Source organism: Amblyomma mixtum, chromosome 3 (genome assembly GCF_055824585.1).
Source record: "Amblyomma mixtum isolate Tamu chromosome 3, ASM5582458v1, whole genome shotgun sequence".
Taxonomy (NCBI): domain Eukaryota; kingdom Metazoa; phylum Arthropoda; class Arachnida; order Ixodida; family Ixodidae; genus Amblyomma; species Amblyomma mixtum.
Window position 1 is genome coordinate 159,683,778 of NC_143014.1, and position 22,027 is coordinate 159,705,804.

The 22,027-nt window shown below is 45.9% G+C and overlaps 1 protein-coding gene across 1 annotated transcript in view; it reads right to left on the reverse strand.

Annotated features, from left to right (window-relative positions):
- The window catches only part of LOC149352517 (hemicentin-2-like), a 584,798-nt gene that overhangs the window by 10,423 nt on the left and 552,348 nt on the right, over positions 1 to 22,027 (reverse strand). The window contains exons 7-8 of the mRNA XM_089577190.1: positions 13,676 to 13,960; positions 3,295 to 3,582 (exon numbers count right to left, since the gene is read on the reverse strand). Coding sequence (XP_089433316.1) covers positions 3,295 to 3,582; positions 13,676 to 13,960 — 573 coding nt within the window. The remainder of the gene's footprint in view (positions 1 to 3,294; positions 3,583 to 13,675; positions 13,961 to 22,027) is intronic.

A 22,027-nucleotide genomic window follows, 5' to 3' on the forward strand; every position in this document is an offset into this window, starting at 1 on the left:
CTATGAAGTTTCTCTCAAATTGTTGGCGTTGAACTGTAGGCTCACGCCAGCTAATTAGGGGCAGAAGGCTCACACCAGCTAACAAAAAAAGCTGCAGTCGTGATAGCATGGCGAGCAAAACCAAGTGTGCGGGCCGTTAAGGCATCGTCGTAATGCCCGAATAGCTTTTACATGTCGGCACCTCGTTTCCTTTTGTGTCGATAAAGGGTGGTGTTAAAAAACAACGCAACTAAACAGTATGTCTCCCGCATGCAGCTGAAACAAGATGTGAGCGTGCGGTGTGGTTTCTAGCCGTTCTTCTTAGCTCCAGGCGGCCACTCATCCATCTTAGGTGTATCGATCGATCCGCTCTGCAGTAAAAGCGTGCAGTACTGAGGCAACTAGTGAGGCTGTACTGGCTAGTCAGAAGCCGCACTAACAATTGCAGCTGGTTGAGCAAAAGCTACTTCACTACTGGCTGGTGCCCGCGCACCCACCAAACAAGTGCTGGCAAGTACGCTCTTTTATTTTCTCCCAGAAGAGGGCCAGGTTGCCGATCTTTACTGATGAGATGACCAAGGAGCGCGCCTACAATGCGACGCTGGCAAAAAGAATTCACGGCGGCGCACGCATCTCTCACCGGGCTGTCCGATGACAGCGAACTAGCGCGAACGAGCTGGGGAAACCTTGGAGAGGTCGTTCTGTTAAGGAAACGATACTTCTCGGTGGGCGAGTGTGCACGTGTGTGAGGAGCCGGGACAAAAGGGAAAAAAACCCAGAGAGAAACAGAGTGGCGCTAAACGAAGGGCACCGGGCAGTATAATCTATCTGCTAAGTTCAGAGTGCACGGTAAGGCAGAGTACACCTCTCGCCTTCTTGAAATGAAGCCACGCCTACCTGATACAGTAAGTTAGCTTGCGCCCACTTCTCCCACACCCAGCACCCTAACCGGGGAATATATCCCTTGCCACGCGGCTAGTAGAGTAGCAGCGTAATTGCAGTCTATAGCACTTGCATCTGTAAATACTGTTTTCTTTAATTAATTGGGCGTACATCCTTTGTACTAGACGATAGTCTATTGATAGGCATTAAGACGGAAACCGACAAGTCCATCGACGGTCTTTACTAGTTCCTGACCTCAGAATTAATGACCTCGTAGCGGTGGCTCAGTGCGGCAATAAAGAAAAAAAAGTGGCGGTGACTCAGTGGTTATGATGCTCAATTGCTGAGTCCAAGGACGCCAGTTTAACACCAGCCATGGCAGCGGCCTTTTAATGTTTGTGGAGTGCAAAACGAAAGAAGGGGATGATGGGCCTGAGCGCCTGTTTTATTCCCAGCAACACATACTCCAAAGTTACTCGTTATACAAGGACTGAGCACTGACGGGACCCAATGAGAAAATTCCTTTATGGTGAAAACGGCAGCCTTGTTCTGATAGAAAAAGTCATATTACCGTTGTTTTAAAATAGCGATCCCAATAAATTAACGCTAGCTTGCTATTTACGCCACAAGCTGCAGTGTTAGGACATATGCTAGCTGCTTGTTTGACCGCTCGAATTAGGTCCTACATTAAGTTCAGAAGCAATATAAAAGTTTCAAGTTTTGAACCTATGTAGTATGCGGACCAGCCAGAGGCGTGCCGCTGCCATCTGCCCCTTCTTTCGAATCCATCAGGTTTTGACATTCGTTGACAAATTCAAAATCCTGGGCCCGTAACACTACGCCGCTCTGTAATCGAGATCTGGATTACATATCCATAGAGAATAAGGAGGGGAAGAAAAGCCGTGATCAACGTACTCACTGCAGATTGCTTGGCTTTTGAGGTTAGGTAGTGCCTTCAGGTAAAAGGTTGCATTTGAGGACCCTAAAGCCCGTTGAAGGCTCTAGTATGTGTTCGAAAAACGGCTAGCTAAATTAAAATATGCACGACACGATGCACGCACAGACATCGGGGGCTAGAATAGGGACCGACGGCCCCGCAGCTCTGTCACGTCAGTCGTATCAAGTGCAGTTAACAGCCTTAAAGTTTGGATAGTACTCGTTTTTGCAATAAACGACGTAGCAGCAGCAAGCGCACTTAAAACGTTTAAGGTTTTATGATACCGCTTTGGCATCGTCAGCACAAGCCTGACAACTTCATGGCATATTCGCATATGCGATATGCAAAACTCGAATCGGGTTTTAAGACAGTCAGTCACTCTCAATGCCACGCGGTCAAGTTCGTTGTATACATGCGGCACAGCGTTGTTTATTGCGACACAACCAGGCGCAGTTTGCTTATTTTTTTTTATGTGTGGAGATTGATGTGGCATGCGAGACACTGAAGGAGGTGGCATAATTGATTGCACTGCCGCCTGCGCCGCCTGGGTGTGCAACAGGGCCGTTGCGTAGTTGCACGGGCGACAGAAGTGGCGGATGTTTAATTACACTTTGGTGTCGCGGCAGTGCCTCGGAAGTTGCGAAATCTGTGTTTGAAATGTGGCAGCCCTTCACAGTCACCATCTTCCAAGCTGACAGCACATATAGACGGAATTTTTCTGTGCATCAGCCAAACACAAGGAATACATTTTTATGCCGAATGCACTGCTTTCACAACGTATGTTATGTGCTGCCGCTTTTGAAAGCATCTGAAATGTAATCCACGACACCCAGGATTTCGTCACGCGCTCTACATCTGCAAGAACTTCCCGATAACTTTCTCAACGTTCTACAAATGAAGATACATTCAAGCGACCGACGGTGGAGAACTTTGAAAACTCAGCCAGATGTTTTAAGGATTCTAATCCTCACGGCTCTTTGAATCCTAGAATTTACGAACTTCGGTTATATGATTAAAGCGTTAGCCTTGGCTACAGTTCACCTTTAACAGCTGAGAAAGAGAATTTATAAACATGCACCAACTTACGAGCCGCCACAGCGATTTTGTTTCGTCGACTTACCTGCACTGGTTATAAGATCTAACGTTCTGATTATTTCAGAGCCCAGGACGGCCCTTATTGAGTTATAAATGGCGCATTATTTTAAAGGCTTTTGTCTTCATAATGTAATTGCACAGTTTTTTCCACCTAATTATTATTACACTACGATAGTGTAAAGCATCTGAAAAAAGTCTTACGAAGTTACTCACAAAGTGGACCTTTTTGTTTTGCAAATGTCTGGGAAGGTGCTGGCTTGATTTTTTGCACATGAGCTTCAAGCATTCAATTGTCCAACCAAGCAATACAGGCCGGTTGTAGTTAACGCTAATGATAAATAATTATTATCAAGATGCTGTGCAGACCATAGAACGGGCACTTTTATAAAGAGTGAACTCACCTGCCCGGACAATCTGAAAATAGCAGGGTGTCGTCATAGCTCCAATCGAGTTGTTTGCAAGACACTGGAACGTCCCGTAATCTGAATCTTTTCTGGCCGTGTAGAACAGTACGCTGCGTGCTCCCGAGCTGGTGAAAGAGGACACCTCGTGCTTTGAGGCGGAACTGTTGAATGTCCACATGAATTTCACGTCCTTGGGCTCGGCTGAAACGTCACAGATGATCTGCACCTCTTCATGCCTCGAAGCAGCGTATACAGTAGTCTGCGATTGGTTGCAGGCCGGAGCGTCTGCAGTAGGAAAAAGAAAAGTGTCGTTGACGGAGGATGACTTCTCTCCATGTGCATACGGAGCACCACACAAATACGCACAAAAGCTCTAGTAGAGAGCTCTGTTCATCACCAGAAGTTTTCAGCCGAAGAGTTACGTGAACAGGGAACCAGTATGCACCTCGTATCGACCGCGACAGTGCCGTAGGCTCCCGTTGCACAAGAAGCCAAAAAGGAGAGGTGTTAGCGAAGTGTGCCAGTCTGGTTAGATTTGTGAAACAGGAAATGAAAGAATGCTATAGCTTTTGCTTCCTCAGTAGACGTGGTGTGATAAGTAACTTTAGGACGACCCTGGAATATTCTGAGCAGTGTTTTGCATGATACGCTTACTATGATCATAAAAATAAGCTCCGGATAGCCCTCTGAACGGTTGTAATACTTGTATACATAATTCCTGGAGTAATGCTGTAATGGGAGAACAGCAAGGTAACAATGAAGCATTCGAACCAAAGCCAAAAGACAACAAGAGTGGCGCACTATTCGAAAGAACTGGGTCATTTGGAGCAGGTATGATGCCATGTCCTCTAAAAGTTTTCTGAGACGAATGTGACGAATTTTAGGCCTGGGAGGCGCTCATCGAGCGAGGATAAAGGGAAGTTTAGTTAAATTTCCCAGACTTTGTTTCCATTCAATAAGTCGGGCAGAAACTCTCTAGAGGCGAAGGAGAATTACAGACCCTTGCTGACAACCACTTTGCGATATCCTCACTCAGCTGTAGGTTTTGAAAACACATGCATATAAATTCAGCTGTGACATTTTCCTCAGCATTAGTCTAGATGGCTTCTCAGAGTAAATTTCTGAATAGAAATGCTTCCAGCTGGCGGCCTGTGGCAGGTTCAGTTATACTTGATTTACAGAGCACCACCTGCAGAGAGATAGCAGTTAAACAGGATAGGTGAAGGTTCACTAAACCTTAAGCTGGGCAGAGGGGAATTAGGCAGTATGATTATATATAGGTGTTGGGCGCACGCATGCTTCTTATCATAGAACAAAGTAATCTTGCTCACACATTGTTAACCAAAAGAGTCTATAGAGGGCGCCACAGCACAATATCGAACCGGAGAATCGCAGGACCGGCACCTGAGCATCCTTTGCTGCCGGACCAGCCCGTCGTACAAACGGACCTGTTTAATAGCAAGTGGCCGTACCTGTCCTCTATATTTTGGGTAGCGCGAAAAGAAGATGATCTATACTGTCTTCGGAGGTGATCGGCACGTCAGGAAGGCTGGGATTCACACTGTGCGCCATTGATAGCGCAAACAGTAAGGTTTTGTAAAAAGCACCTCTAGTTGTTTTTGGGCCTATTGGGTTACTGTACACATCATATTACGCCCGAAGCACTGCCTCCGGTTTCACAAGCAGCCAAGCATTCTCTGCACGCCAACCACAGAGACCTAACCAAGCATCCCTGTAGGGAGGATTTTTTGAAACATTCGGTTGGTTAGCTTGTAACAGAAATTTCGGATTAGGTTAGAAAAAGAGAGAGAAAAGGAGACAAGTCAAGGCGGTAAACCTTTCCTCAACTTTTTCTTTTTAATTTTCTTGCCTCCAGGAATTGTTCTGCTTAACTTGCTTATCATAATATTCATTTTTACTTAATTTTGTTGCCGCAATCTCAGTATTTATGGTCCAGCACTCATTATACTTGCAGTTGACATCTTTTTTCTCCTAAACAACTGAATTTCTGTATCTTCTATCACTTAATCAGTATGTCTTTTGTTCTACTGGTTCATTATTTCTCATCCTTCGTACTTCTCAAAATTTATATTTTGTTTACTTTAGCATGAGGTATTGGACACGCGAAAACACATTTCAGACAACGAGTGCTCTCTGACACAATACTTTGGAATTATAGACAGAGTTCGTATTTTTCGTTGCCCTATTAATAGCCGAGCAACGAAAATGCCGGACAAAAAGTATCGAATTTCTAGTATTTCGTCACAAAGCTAACAGAAGAAACCGGCATATTTATTGAAAACTTTGATTACTAAAAGTAAAAATGAGCAGATTTGCATAGGTACATAGAACTACGCAGCCAATTGTACTGTATTCGCACTCAACCACCCAAGACAAACATGACGGGAGCCAACAGTCGCCGAAACCAAGGAGCATAGGCGATGTCTGTTTTTTTTTTTAATCTGGGGTTTTCTTTAATGGGAGCTTTAAAAAAGCAGAAGAAAAAGCAACGACATGCCATCGGTGGGATCCGAACCCATCACCTCCGAATTTCGCGTCCGGTGCTCTACCAACTAAGCTACGGTGGTGGTTTTTTTTTCTTTATTGCATGGAAAAACTTCCGTAGAAAGGAGGAAAACTTCAATCAGACTGGTTCGCGTCTCAAGTTACCGGGCTGCTTAATACGAGCCCGCCATAGCCCTAACTCAACACTGCATCCCCATCAAAACATCAAAATTCAGGGAGGAACACACATGCATCTAGGCACGGTAGCCAGCTTGGAGGTTCTTCGCGTAGCTTAGACGCGAAGAACCTCTAAGCTACGGCGGTGGCTGTCCAATATTTTGCTTTCGGGGGCATTTATGTGCAGTGTAACCGAACCTTGAGAGTGTTCACCGGCCCACTTTCGTCTATAGCGACGGACGTAGTAGGTCCTGTACTACAGTGAGTGCCACATAGGAACGAGGTGGAACGGCGAGGGCAGAAGCTGTACAATTTTTTTTAATCTGTAGTTTTTAACAATGGGACATTAACAAAAGCAGAAGAAAATACCGTCACATGCCGCGCGTGGATCCGAACCCATGACCTCATTTGATTCTATTTTCTCCAGCTTTTATTGATCTTCCATTCATGAAAACCACAAAGTAAAAAAAAAATCCACTATGCTCCTTGGTTTCGGTGACTGTTGGCTCCCGTCACGTATGTCATAACGCCTAACATAAACCAATATCAAAATTCGAGACTGTTTTGTCGCCCCCCCCCCCCCCCCCCACCCCTCCTTATGCAGTGGTGCGAGCAAACAAATTTTAGGCTGTTTCTCCATTAGTGTCGTCCTGAGAAGTGAGTGATTTTCTGTGAGGCCTCCTGTGATTCTGATGGCTGAAATTTTGATCTGGCTTTGAAAGATACCATGTCAAAATTGTTGTTTTCGGAGCAACGCTAGAAACTGGAATATATTAGAAGTATTCACACTTTTGTACTCTGCATTATGCATGATACGTCTGGGATTACAAGGTTAAGACTTCCTTACTAATTAGAGGTTAAAACATAATTTAGAAATGACACAGAAGGCTTTTCCCATCATACAGGCCAGACGCGCACCTTAATTTAGGGTGATGGGAATCAGCCTTTTTACAAGGCCTTTTGTGCTTTACAATCATCAACAGTTTGGGTTTTTTTTTAGTTTGACGGCGCATTGGTGCGCATATGCTTTTCCGTCGAGTTTTACTTGTTCCTATTTTCCCGGTCCTTTCTTTTGACTTTTTTGTTCATAGATTTTTCTTTTGAATCTGTTAATTTTAAATATCTTTATATCGCTGTTCTGTGATCGGCTGTAATTTTCCAGATATATACGAAGAGAGCAAAGCACTCTTAAGTTTGTTTTTCATATCCTTTTAACAAATGTTTCCAGACACTCCTGTTTTGCTTCTAATCTCTTCTTCTCAGTTTACAATCCTCTAACGAACCTCTTTTATGGCGTATATTTATTATCTTATTTTCCGCCACGCATGCTTCTTTTTTTACTTTTCATTTCCGCTTTGTCCAAGGCGTGTTTTATTCATTAGACATACAAAATTAACGATGCAGGCATCCTATGAATGAGTGCAGATATTTGAGGACTGCATTTAGCAGTAATTTTAGTCGTAGCTCTCATGTCGAGCACATACTTTCAAGGGCACCGAATTGGTTTTGGCGGATAAGATAACATCTGAAGCACTGCACGTGTACAACAAGGGTAACAGCTTACACTGCAGTAGTACGATCACTGCTGGAGTATGCTTATGTCGTTGGAGGGATCGCCAACGCCAATGTAGATATAAACGTGTTGAAGGGCTAAAAAAGAAATTACTCCGATTTATTTCTAACGCACATAGAGACACGCTTCCATCATTAATCTGTTGAGATGGTGCGATCTCCAAAGCCTTGAATCTTACCACAAGCTGCATCGATTAACTATGTCGCACAGTCTCATTAGAAATCGAACAATAATTAGTTTTGAGAGCTACCAGCACTACAACACATTCCGTCGAACACGCAGTAAACACATCGCGACAATCTTGGTGGCTTCGCGCAGGATGAGAGCTTACCAGGGGCTCTATTTTATAAACTGTCCATTTTCCATGGTTCAATTCGCCGCCTTTTGATGCTCTGTCATTGGTCGCTCAGATATACCCGCGGCTTTCAAGCGTGTGTAGGAAGCGACCCGGCCATAATTGGGTCGTTGGCGGCCGGAATTCACTATTGGCTGCCATTTGCTGCGATATGCAGCCAAATGTGCGGTACATCGCAGTGCTCGCTCTGTCAACAGCAGGTGACCGTGCCTGACCACTGGCTCCATTGACTGCGAATGCAGAGAATAGGGAGGTCCGGTCACCAACCACTTAATGGCCGGGCAGCTGCTCGCTCTGTCAACAGCAGGTGACCGTGCCTGACCACTGGCTCCATTGACTGCGAATGCAGAGAATAGGGAGGTCCGGTCACCAACCACTTAATGGCCGGGCAGCTGCTCGCTCTGTCAACAGCGGGTGACCGTGCCTGACCACTGGCTCCATTGGCTGCGAATGCAGAGAATAGGGAGGTCCGGTCACCAACCACTTAATGGCCGGGCAGCTTCCCATAGACGATTGAAAGCTGCGGGTATATCTGAGTGACCAGTCACAGAGAACCAATTGCATGCGAAATGGGAAATGAACGGCTTATAGAATACGGGCCCACATTTCCTTAATCCCAAAGAGGACATCCGAACGGAACAGGCTTTCGAATGACGATGTCTGCTTGACAAAGAGGTCTTCCTTATCTGCTGCCGCATTTTTAGCAACGTACTGCGTTTAAGCTCATTTTGCACCTACTTTATTAAAAAAAAAAAAACGTGGTATGTTTGTTGTAGCAAACTTCGTGCTCGCTACTTTCTTTGCTTTGCTGCATCACGATGTACAACGATATTCGCTTGAACCACTCCCGCCTTGACAACGAAAAGACTGTGCAGTATTGAATAAATAAAGATAAATAAAGCAAATAATTTTTTGTTCCACCATTTTTTACTTCCTGCCTTACATTTTTTTTGCCGCGTCTTGCGCTCTTAATTTATTTTCATTGACCTTAGACCGTCTCTGCGCGACCCTATATTGCAGAGAATTTGAATCCCCATGTCGTAAAAAAGTGTCCGTCGGCGTTGTTCTTTGAAGCGTCCGCAAACCACCTACTTCGCAGGTGGATAAATGGAGAGAAGAAACTCTCCTCTCCACTTGTAGGGGAGAGGCCTGAAAGTGGCTGCTACGGGAAACACCCACATGGTGGTTGCCGTGCACGTAGGAGGCTCTGACGCGGGCGGAGGAATGTCCAACCTGCGGGTGGTTGCCGTGGAAGGTGGAGGCTGAGGAACGAAGTGAATTGTGAAGAGGACCGGAGATAGCAGAGCGGCGCGCGCGCGCTGAATGCCACTCTTTCACTGAAGTGGCTGTGTGCAAGTTTCCGTTGACGGTTTAACGGCACTGTGCGGTGCATGCGAGTGGATCTCGTGGAAACGGTAACGTCAGTGAGCGGCGTACAAAGCGACGAAGACGTGAGGCGAACCCGGCAAGTCGAACAACAACGCCTACGGAGAGCGCGTCATCGACAGGCGGGAGATTATGCTCTCGGGGGGACCGCACTCGAGGAAATCACTTCGCCGATCACAAAATTACGGTCGTAGCGTTGTACGAATAAGCCTCCAGAATCGAGCGTCGATGGATACTAGAGATTAGAGATTTGATAGAAAATCAAGTGTGCAAGGGAGTCAACAGCACCACGTGTACGAGGAGAAAACAAGCAGACGCATGCAAGAGAAAAAAGTACAAAGACGACTAAGTGTGTAATAAAGGCGGATGTAAAAAAATATTTGTGATGTATCGTGTCTTCCAAAGGGCCTAATACTATGCATTTCCGTCGGATCGAGGCAACGACCAGCCGTCAGTGTTTTGGATAACTCTAGGTCGAGCCTGACTACCAAACTTAAAAAGAAAAGATTTCTCCAATATAAATAGGAAGGTTTTTTTTCGCTATGAAACGAGAACCTTGTCATGTATTTATTTTTCAAAAAAATATCACTCTGAATTCATGTATACCTTTTGCTTCAGTTAATTTCTATTTATTGCATTAAAGCCCGATACAGTACGCCCATTGCTTGCCTTTATTTCACTTCATTTATCTACATTTCAATAAAGGGCACATGTACGGGATAAGGCCCGCTTCTGCTAAAAGCATGCATAAAGACGTGTTTCCACGCTGTCTTTTGGCTATAAGCCTCGTGTTTTGGTAGATGCTACGCGGAATCTTAAGACCGACTATTAACTTACTATTTCTGAATAGTTACTGACAGGGCGTGATGCTCTAACGATCACGAATTCTTTTCAGTTACTTTTAAAGGGTCATAAACACACCTTTTACATATGCGTTCGTCAAAAATGTCTCTAGGCGATCCTCGCCCACAACTGCTTATATATTTGCAGAAAAGACTTTTCAAAGAAGCCTGAAATTTGCTACACCTGGCTACACCAAATCTGACCTCTTTCATAAAAAAGTAGCATTTTTTTATGAAAGAGGTCAGATTTGGGCACGGCGTTTATTTCCGCATTGCATTATTCACGCAAGCGTGCGGCGCTCAAGTGGGCAGCATCAACATACCCAATGCTTTGAACAAATGTAGCTGACTCCATGAAACGTTGAAACCTTGAAAAACCCCTCAATAGCCCACTCGCCGCGTGGCTACATTTACGGTATACTGCTCTCGAACACGCCTCGAAGGGGCGTAGGCTGCTCCAGGCCTGCCTCGATGGCCGCCATTCCAACGACAGGCTAGTTACTTAAAGAGGCGGTGGTCACTACCGTTGTGTCACCGGCTAATATCACGTGGCGCTGCAAATTGAAAGTGCCTGCGAGGGCTCCTGACAGATTGAGTTCCGCGTGTTGCTTAGCACTATTACGAAACGTCTTGAGGCATCGATTTGCAGCGTAACATGAAACCGATGGCTATAGCAGCAGCGCAACACTACTGCCGGGGTCGTTTGGTAAGGCCGTAAGGAGGTTTCGTTCATTCGCTAAGTGTTTGAGAACAGTGCTATTAATAGGGTGGGCAAGCTGGCAGTCACATATACTTCGCGGCTCTCTTTTATTCTGTGCAGAAAAAGAAACCATGACGGCGATAGCCTGCTGCCAACATTGGGACATACCGTCGCAGCTCAAGTTTGTAAGCACAACGTAAGGTCTTAGCTGAATAGTTGGAAACTCGCTTCATTTGTCTCAACTAATTAGCTCATTAGGAAGTGTACAAGTATCGGCGGTGACTTCGAAACAGGACTGCTAACGAGATGGAGCTCGTTTCACCCTTGCAAAGCGTTTCGTTTTCTTTAAAACTTGGCGGATGAACAAGGCAACTTTGTTGGCGTGGTCATTACCACCTAGGATGCCGCACTGACCCGGCAGCCTCTGAAAAATGATAACACTGCGCTGACGACAGGGTTCGATAAGTTTTTCCAGACTTTATTCTCTCCTAAGCTGAGTTCCAGTAACTAAGCTTACAGGAACCCACAGCAGTGTCGAAAGCGTCACTGCGTACGCGTACTTACTTGCAGTCGGACAGCTGCCACCATTCAAAATGCGTCTAGACACTGCAGCCTCCATCAAAGGCTATGACGCTCTAATCTGTACTGTACTTTAAGCGAAGGCTGCAAAAGACTGCATCCGTTAATAGAAGCTTTAATGGAATGAGAATGGCAGGCGCAGCTGTTCCCATCGGTGCTTGCACTGCTTACTCTGACTTTGCTCCGATGCCTTTGTTCCCGCTTCTATACTTTGCGCAATCCGCAATTCTAGACTCACATTCGGCGAGGAATGACGCCACTCTGCCTGCCGGCGCATTCAAGGAACAGTCGTGTGCCAAAAGAAGTAACAGCCAATGGTCATTTCCCCGACGGGCCTGCTGTGCATATTTACACTGCAAATTAACGGGCACTCCAAAGACCGTTGCAAAAATAGGGCTCTTAGTGATGTAAAATCACTGCCAGATTATAAAGTCGTGCTTGCGTCCGTGAAGGTTTCGACTAAAAGTGGGTGGAGCTCTGCAAGTTCAAACGACAGCGCGCAAGGCAGATTCTCCTCCCCACCGCCCCACCAACCCGGCGCTTGAAGAAGAATGCACCTAATGGATGCTTTAGCGGAACTTTCAGATGGTCTAGATGGTTCATAGTGCCAAGAAGCATTATAGCGCATACGAAAGAGAAACACATAAGAAAAGAAGGACACGCGACAAGCGTTAATTTTCATCTTACTTCACTGCCTGCCCTTAAAGAGCCCTGAGAATTAAATTGACAGCAGCAAATAGTCAGATGAACGTTAGCACTTGTCCGGCGTCCTTTTTCTCTTATTAGTTTATATTCTTATGCACTATGACGCTTCCTGAATGCTTAATAAAGTTTTCTACGCCATGTAACAATCATAGCTGACACGAAAAAGCGGCATATCGTGCACATTGCACTTTTGGCAGCCCGAAGCGACGCTTGCACTTTGCAGGTGTACAGTGGTGAGCAGCCTTGTCTAGAGCGCTTGAGCAGTGCGCACTTGGTAACAAAAACCGAAATTAGAGAGCAGCCCCACATTACAGGGCAAAGTTTTCGTGCCTGCTTTATTTACGAGGCTATCTGGCGCTACTTCCGTGCAAGCGTTGCAGCTGGACCCTAGAGGCTGCCACAAAATCTGGATTTGTTTGGAAGGAAGTGCACCACCTGAGCGCTCTAGACAAGGCTGCTCACCACTGTACGTATGGGAAAGCTGCCAACGGCTTTGGCTTGTGAAGAAATAAAATTATGGTTCACAGGTGTCTGTTACACTGCATAGGGCCGGCATGGCATGACTCTTTCTCTCGGTTTTTATTCCCTTCACCCTAGGCCCTCTTTAACACCGTCGATCTGGCACGAGGCTAGAAAAAATAAAAGCGATAAATGGTTGCGCGTAAAAACTCGGCGCAATAAAGGTATATACCCTGTTTTAAAAAAAAAACGACACAGCAGTGTAGACAATATGACAAAATGGTTCGTCCTTTTTAGTAACGTAATTTTTTTTTGCAGTATTTTTTATAGTACTGTAGTTTTTCTGTAGTACCTTACTGTAGTCTGTTGTTCTGTTGCGTTTTTTTTTGTTGTAACTATACACAAAATTCTGTTGTTACTAGAAAAAATTCTACTGCTACTACACGTTCATGGGCAAAAGGATTACAGAAAAGGTGTGGTGATGACATAACATTTTCTATTGGGTTTTTCGAGTTGTGTAGGAGTGGTTTAGGCACCTGTATCACAAATATGTGCAGTTTAGCACAGGAGGACAGTGAATTGAAGGGCTCGTTAAAACACGCATATGAAGAAAGCCTAGTCACTGAAATCCAAGTAAGCATAAAGGAATATTCATATTTTTTAAATCCGTTTCTTCTTTTTAAATGAACGCCACAAATTTAAAAATTCATAGAAGCATTCCCTTATGGCTTCATCGTTTTCAGTGATTTGACTGTCTTCACACGCCCTAATATATGCAGTGATGCAATGGAGTAAAACATACTGGAGGGCGCAGCCGGCCAGCCCCATAACCTGAAAACGCATGACGCGCTTCTAGTAACACTCTGCCTAGTTTGCCGACAACAGTAAAGAACACATCTCTGTGTTTTTTTTTTTGCCATGAAGAAAAATAGGTACAGCATGTGCACTCCACGGGAACTGCAAAAAATCGATGTGCGTGTACGTAAGACGCGCAAGCCCGCCGAGTACGTGTTCCCGTTATGTGCGCCGGCGACAGGGAGGGAAGTACTCTCATTAGGGTGCTCGACTGCCACCCCATTTGCAGAGAGGGCGCTTACGCTTGACGGTGATCTTGAGGGGCTGGCTTTCCGTTTCGCCGATCCTGTTGGAAGCGACGCAAGTGTAGGATCCCGAGCTGTCACGGTGGACTCGCTGCAGCACCAGCGACTGGTTGCTCATGATAACGTGTCGACCAGGAGAGAGGTCCTTCCCGTCCAGCCGCCATACAACGTCCCCAATGCTCGGGTTGGCGTCGACCCGACACTCCAAGTAGAGGTCATGCCCTTCCACAATGTTCCACTGGCGCGGATGGCTGCCCAGAGTGAGGTGCACCTTTGGCTTGTCTGTAACACAGCGGGAAGGAAAGAAAGAAAGGGTAAGAAAGCCGCCTGACGCTATAGCGGGCTGTATAAATCAGCACAACTGAAGTGAAGCCTAGGCCACCTGGGTATTGCAATAGCTGCTGTCAAGACCTTTTTTTTAAACAATATGACTTGAATTTCTCACGACAATGAGCACCTCGCTCCTTTTTCGTGTCCGTAGAGAAATAAAGAAATAAAAAGGCTTCAAGATTAAACGGTAACTTCAACTGCAGAACAAATCGTAAGTGAGGTTTAGGGTCCTGAAGCTGCACACGGGGCTATGAGAAACGCCGTATTAGCGGGCTCCAAAATAATTTCGTCCACCGGGAGCTCTTTAAACTGCACTTATATCGCCTGCGCACTTTGCTTTATAACCTCTGGCCTTTGTGGAACGATGCTTTTAAGATCATATGATTCTTTGGGACATTCATGGCGGTGGGGGGGGGGGGGGGGGGTATAAATAGAAGCCGAATTGGTCATTACGATGAAAGTTTTCTTAAAATCAAAGAAAACTGGAAAGGGACGATATTAAAAACAGCTCATGGGCATTCATTTCTGTCTGACCCATTCAGTGCTATCCAAAATGCATGTGCGTGGGCAGGGAGATCAGTGGAAGAATTTGGTAAACCAAAATAACTTCAAAAGTGAGTGCAACACACGCGGAAATAAAAGATACAAAGAACCAACATGAACGCATCTGCAACAATCAAAAACTCTGCACGTGATATCAGAAATGACTTTTATACAGGCAGGAAGGAGTTAAGGGGAAACATGGATATTTTCAGCATTTACCCCAACACGTCTGTAGCTAAATGTATGCACAATCTTGACAAAATAAATTACTGCTGCACCAGGAACTGCATGATGAAAACGCAGAATTTCAAAGCCTACGTTTACTTGTCATCGCCAACGTCCATTATTACTAAAGAGGCTGAAAGAGGCATACAGCAACGCAAAAGAAGTTTAAGCGATGATTACTTTCTTTTGAGTATCCTTTCTTCCCTTGCCAGAAACACTTCTGTCAGGACACTTGCATAGCAGTATAAGTTTGAATTAAAGGTTATTCCCTTTAAAGGAACAGATAACACTGGCATGACCCCCCCTTTCCCAACCTCCGAATCAATTCTTTTTTCGTTCCTGCCGTGCTGGTGGCTGGTCAGTGAAGTCAGACCCGAGGGTTATCAAGCATAACATGCCGCCTGCTTTTCTACTTGCGGATCCACTGACTATTGATAGAAATTGCAAGTCTGATCGTCAAAAAAATTGCAAAATTCCGCCCTATCCGATGAAACATCTGCGGTAGCCTAGGGCAACGCCCTTTTCTCAATGTTCGCGGGCATTTGCTTATAGATTTGATAACTCCACTTCTGTTCGTTTTTTTCTCACTCTTAGCAGACATCGCAGTGCAAACAGCTCTGTGCTTTTAAAGCAGCTTAAATAGCGAAGAGTTAAAGCAACACAAATTGAAAGATGTGCCGCCAATCCTGCGCTTCGTCACTCTTATGTTCTTGGCATTATATACGCACTCCATATCGAGCACATCGGGCACCTATAGTGCACGACAATGGGACACACGGTTCACAGATGAGCCAAAACTGCAATAAATGAAAGATAAATGCGATGTGCGCGTATAACCTGGCATAAAATTTGGCCTCTCCTGTCCCAGGATTTCGCGCCTCAGTTTTGAGCGGCTCAGAACGACCCGCACTTTTGCATTAAAGTTCACCCCCAAAACTTCTTTTCACACCACATGTCCTCCAGACGACGCATTAGATTCTTCTCATCTCTGTACACGCGTGCTAAGGCAGAACGAAAAAAAAAAAGAAAAACATTTATCGTGACCGTGAGAGTAGAAAGCTTTTTCACTAACAAGTTGAGGGCCCCCGATACGAGCTACGACGAGAGACATCTTGAGCCGAGGAAATTTCCTCAGTTCGCGCTACAAGTGCCGGGGTCGGTCGCGCCGATTCACTTTGCCAAATGCGCAGCGGCGGTGCGCGGTGGCACGATTCACCCCGCGCCCTTGAGCGCATAAAATGCTCGCCACGAGTCGGTGGCCCCGCCTAAGATGCATTTGATATTCTGCAGCACCCCGGTGAGTCGCACACCAGCAGCAGGAGAGGAGCAGCGGAGCAGCAGCGGCAGCGAGGAGAGGATGTTTTCGCCAGCCGCATTTGCACAGAAATCGAAATCGGCGAAAACGCGCCCGTAAACTCCTCTGCCGGTGGCTCGCTTTTGAGTCGCTGAGGCCGCCCGCTGCTGCGCATGGGCGCCGCATGGAGTGCGATGCGCGTGTTCCCCGGCAAGGCACTGAAATGTATGCTGTTTGTAGGAGCCGACAGCGGAGAATGCACGTCTCCGGGGCCGAGCGTGGTCTTTGATCATCCCTCGCCAGAAAGCTAGCGCGTACGTGAGAACTCTGCCAGCGCGACAAACAAATAATTCTCCCGGAGTGTAGCGCGGTGAACGCTACTGCCCTTACACGTACGCGCTGCGCCTTTCGGTTACAAACTCGTGTTTAGTGTTTTCAGTAAGAAAATTTTGATGCATAAAATAAAGGTGAATCTATATGCGAGATTCATTTCCCCTTTCAAGCCTCGACAAAAATTCACAGAGACGCGAAGAATGAGTTTCCACTGTAAAGTGGTACGCCAAATGCCGCATGCGTTGACATATTAACGAACGCGCATTCCTCAACGCACGGCAGCTACGTAGAGTGCTCCCGACTTTAGCACAGAAAGCTGGCCGCTAACCAGCTGTCGAGGCACTCTCTGTTCAAAACCATCCCCCTCGGGATTTTTATAAATACAGAAGACAAATACGCGTGTTAATGATGATGACGATGATGGATTTTTATGGTGCAAAGGTATCTATGCCCAAAGAGCGCCATGGCACAAGGTGTTATCAACTACTCAAGGTGGGGTCAACAACCTATTTTCAAAACTTTTCATGCCATATGAGCCGAGCACCAGGCCGAGGAAAAGCTTGTACCCACTGTATCGTCGGTGGGTATCCGGCGGCACTGAGGATCGAACCCCGCACCTTCTGTATGCTAGGCGGATGATCAGCCACTCGGACATCGCTGCGGTACGCCTGTTAATAGAACTCGCTGTGGAGTTTGCCGGTTAAAGTTTATCTCGGCTGGATGGCGACAGGACCAGACAAAACGCGAAGATGACGGGACAAAGCACTTCTCATTGTCTTTCTTAGTGCTTTTTTCTATACTGCTGCCTTTCAAGTCCAATGAAACGTGTTGTTTTCGGATTCTTAGCCGAGTTTTCAAAATAGGGCTGTCTTATGTGTCGTAGCAATGTCTATATTTTCTTTTTTGTTAATGTTTACGTGTGCGAAGGGAAGGTCACATGACTGTAGGGGTTACAGGGAGCTCAGATTGGCGTTGAAATTGTGGCTTTAATTCGGCCTCTGGATGAAAGCCCAGAAGAGATGTGAGTAACGCCCTTCATTTTGCCGTGTCTACTCTCGGCGATGTCTATTCACCATGCGTATCGGGTGGGGGCTGGGGAGGCAGCGAGTGTGTGCATTTCGCACAAAGGTCGACCGCTGCTGAGCACTGCCACGCATTGTGCGATTAGCCACTTGTGCCATTCTCTATGCCATCGTGTCTGGGCTACTGTCAGCCGTGGCGCTGTGGCACTATAGGTGGTTCAACTTTGCGTTAGCACTAGTTGTATTCGACAGCAGCGCCGGTGCTTTCTCGGTAAGTTTAGGTTAACTCCTTTCAGGTGCCTGCTACGGGCCAGTTTCGCATGCTAGTAAATAAAAAAATGCATTATTCGATTGCGACGTATTCAGTTTAACGCAGGCTGGACCAAATTCTGAACCACTGTGTCCAGCATCGACACCAATCCGCCCCGTCCATGTGCAAGAAGAACCAGCCTTGTGGAGAATATGGCTTGAAATGACCTTCTGGAAAGGCTCTTTTTTCCTCAATGACATGGCCGTCCGTGGTTCTTGAGAGGACTGCATATGCAAAGAGGCCATTGCCCATCTTCTCTGCCCATGTCGCTAGCACAGCGCCTGAAGAGAGTCGGTCGACATCGTAATGGGACATCTGGACGACCAGTAACTGTCCTTCTGACGTCGTTCTCTCCGCGCGTCGGGTCACGGGGCAATGAAGCAGTTGCTGCGCTTCCTTTACAGCACCAGCCTGCCTGGACGCCACTGAGTGGGAGCAGCGGTTGTATGCTGTATGTATGTATTTTTGTGTTTATTTACTCCGTTTCCTTATTTCATTTTTCTTCTTCTGTTGCTTTCTTGCTTCCTTTATTTTTGTCTTTGTTATCTTTTTTCCCCTCGGGCCCTCTCCTCCAGCGGAAAGTAACAAGCTGCACGATGCTGTGGTCGATCTCTTAGCTTTCTTTCCAGCTCTGTCTCAGTCACGTCTCTCACGGCTCAAGTTCACTCGTTCTACCAACGGAATTTGCATTTTCTTAAAGAACCGACAAAATATTTTTATCCAAGCACAATAGAGAACCGAACACCCCTTCACCACGAGAAAAACCTCATGAAGAGCGACATAGGCACATTTCTTGCGGCCGCCGTAGTACAGTGAAGTTAACTGCAGTGTCTGCGGTGGTCCCATATAACGTTCAGAAAAGACGAAGTCGGCGTTTTGATTGCCTTCAGTTTGTTTAAGCCGGTGAAAGCATCTCGCTTCGCTTTATGTGGCGCAATCCAAAATGGGTGATAAGTGGAACTGTTCCATCCGTGGCACAAATGCGCCCGAGGTGCATAATCTTTGGCTGACTTTCAAGTCAGCAAAATATCTGCTTCTTCGCGTCGAATTTAATACTAGTTTAGAGTGCAGACTGAAACACACGACACAAATTATGTCGGCATCAGTGATCCCGAAAAGGCTGCCTTCGCAAACGATTTTGTCGTTGCCTGGCCCGGAATCGGAACTCAAGCTGGCGCCGGCCTCTTAGTCCTTTGAAAAACATTCGATCGCATCCGTGGCTTTGTACATAAATAAACGTAACTGCTTCGAAGGAAAACATTTGCTGGAGCTTTTTTTTTTCGTCTTTTTAGACATTTATGCCAACAACTTGATAGAGACAGGAAACTCTGTATTAAAGATCTGTTTTTTTTTCTTTTATCGCATGCTTGACGTTGATGCCACACAACTCTGCGTAGGGCAAGTGAATTGTAGGGAGAAAGGGCCTGGGGGAAATAATGGCGGGAAATGAAATGGTCGAAATTAAAAAAAAAGATATGACCGGTAAAGCAGGGAAGAAAATTTTTTACTGACAATAAGATAGTAATCACCGAGTTTTGAGGTGAGACATGTCACATGGTGATATAAAAGGATAAATCTTCTCAGGAAGGTCAATATATGGATAGTATGAAAGCAAAATGTTAGAAAAATAAAAGCTTTATGCTGCTTCGAAGGACGCGGGTATGGCGCCTGATGTGATTATACATGTTGTGTGCGACACCAATAATCCGTGGTATAAGGCTAATGATATCACGCATAGTCATGACGAAGGAATTCGACCCTATTTTTTTTCTGCGGCAGCTGTTTTGTCCAAGCTGCGCTTAGTAGTGAAAATAGGCGGACGCTTGCGGCCTGTAGGGAACAAAGACTTCGGCGCTGTGAAAGCTTAGCTGATATCTTAAGTTTGGATTTCAACTTTCAGTACGTCTAATTGTAGCTACTTTCCATTTGAGGCTGCTCCACTTCTTGCAGAGGTTACGTTAAATCTTATCTCCAGTTGCAATATAGGTCGCAACAACCTCTGCTTCACCAATGCTGGGCCACTGATGTCAGTTATTTGTTCACTCGAAAATTTTGCGGTTAACATGACAACTTTAGCGTGTACTTAGTAAAATTTTACACATCATTATCAGCGTTTGATTTCAACACCACAAAGATAGCTTAATGCAGCACTTTCACGCTTACGTTAAGGGAGTTTATTTGTTAGGATCAGGACTGACTGACCCTGTCAGACACATTTAGGGAAAGAAAGAAAACTAACTGGATTTTTATTTATTTATTTTTTATTTTTTTATTTTTAACATACTGCAGGCTGAGCGCCCAAGCAGGAGTGGTATATACGAGGTCTGTTAGAAAAGTATCCGACTTTATTTTTTTTTTGCGAACACCTGATGGATATGAAACAAGCGCGCTTGCATCACGTGACCTTGAACCTTCGTGCGCATGCACGAATTTTTTCCCGCCTGCCGATAGCGTCAGTCGCTGGGACGCAGCATTTGTGTGAGGCGGTGCGCAGTGCTCTGGTCGGTTTTTTATTGCAAGGAAAATGGCGGAGTGACAGGAGCAGCGCTACTGCATCAAATTTTGCCATAAACTGGGCGATAGCCAAGTGGAAACCATTCGGAATATTCAGACGGCTTTCGGTGACGATGCTATGAGCAGCACACCGATTAAGCAGTGGTACAATTGATTTAAAGATGGCCGCACATCAGTGGAGAGCGAGCCACGCTCCAATCGGCCATCAACATGCCGAAATGACCAGGTCATTGCCGAACTGAACGCTGTGGTGATGCGGGACTGTCGCGTGACTATCCGAGAAATTGAGGAAGAGGTGGACATCAGCAATTTTTCCGCACATTCCATTATCACCGAAGATTTGGCCATGGAGAGAGTTCCGGCGAAATTCGTGCCGAAGCTGCTCACGGTGGAGCAAAAGCAGCTTCGTGTTGAAGTCTCACAGGACATGCTGGATTCCGCAAACAGTGACCCCGACTTCATCAACATCATAATAACTGGTGACGAGCCTTGGGTGTACAGGTACGACCCGGAAACCAGATCTCAGTCGTCAGAGTGGAAGCATTCCACGTCACCAAGACTTCCGAAGGCCCGCCAAGTGCTCAGCAATGTGAATGTGATGCTGACTGATTTCTTTGACACCCTCTGTGTGGCAGACCACGAGTACGCACTCCATAGGGTCAAACAATGACCAAAGAGTGCTACAGGGATGTCCTTTGTTGCCTACGTGATGCTGTGCGGCGCAAGAACCCGGAGTTGAGGTCAACAGGAAAGTGGCGCATCCATCACGACAATGCCCCTGCACATGCCTCGCACTTGATTCAGACTTTTTTGGCGAAAAACCAGACTCCTGTAGTTCAACAGACTCCTTACTCTCCTGATATGGCCCCTGCGATTTCTGGCTGGTTCCCAAAATCAAAAGGCCATTGAAAGGAGCGCGATTTCAGACAAGGAAGAACATTATGGCTGCAACGACAGCTGAGCTAAACTCCAATCCGAAAGGGGCCTTTTCGGAATACTTCCCAAAATGGCAGCACCGCTGGGAGAAGTGTGTGGAGTCCCAAGTAGACTACTTTGAAGGTGACTAGGTTTGGAACGCTCCAGTTATGCAACGTTTTTTTCTACGGCGAAAGGTCGGATACTTTTCTAACAGACCTCGTATATACATAAAATTAAAAAAAAAAATCAAAAATCATGACAGCACAAGTTACAAAACACATCAACACATTGCGTAGTCCAGTTGAAACGATTATTACTGCACATAAAATATGCAACGACTGATGAAGTATTAACGGGTATAGTATCCCTGGGGCGCTTAAGATTTTTTCTTTACTTTGCCCAGTTACTAGTGCGTATTTTTACGTTAAGAAATATTGTGTCCTAGGTTAGGTTTCAGTTCGATAAAGTATCGATTTGCATTCAGTTTCCACAATTCATGCGCCGTGCTTTTCCCGCCAATTCTGAACACCAACGGGCGCTTCTCCACGCTTGTTATTCCTTAAGTATGGGCAGGTTAAGCATGAAAGCAAGAAACACAGCTATTGACAGAATTATCTCATCTCCATTTCTTTTGCGAAGGAGCCATTCGTGTGGGCAGCAATGTCGGGTCTGTTTTACGGCGAATAGAAATCATCTTGCCGAAAGTTGGCTACCACAATGAGACTCCCCCCCCCCCCCCCCCCCCCCCAAGCCTTGTTTACGTGGTTTTGTGTTGCAAAAAATTCCATCTTCCAGTGCTGCCTCTACCGTGAATCCTGTTTTATTACTGTTGGTTACAACGTTGGCTTAGCCATCATTTA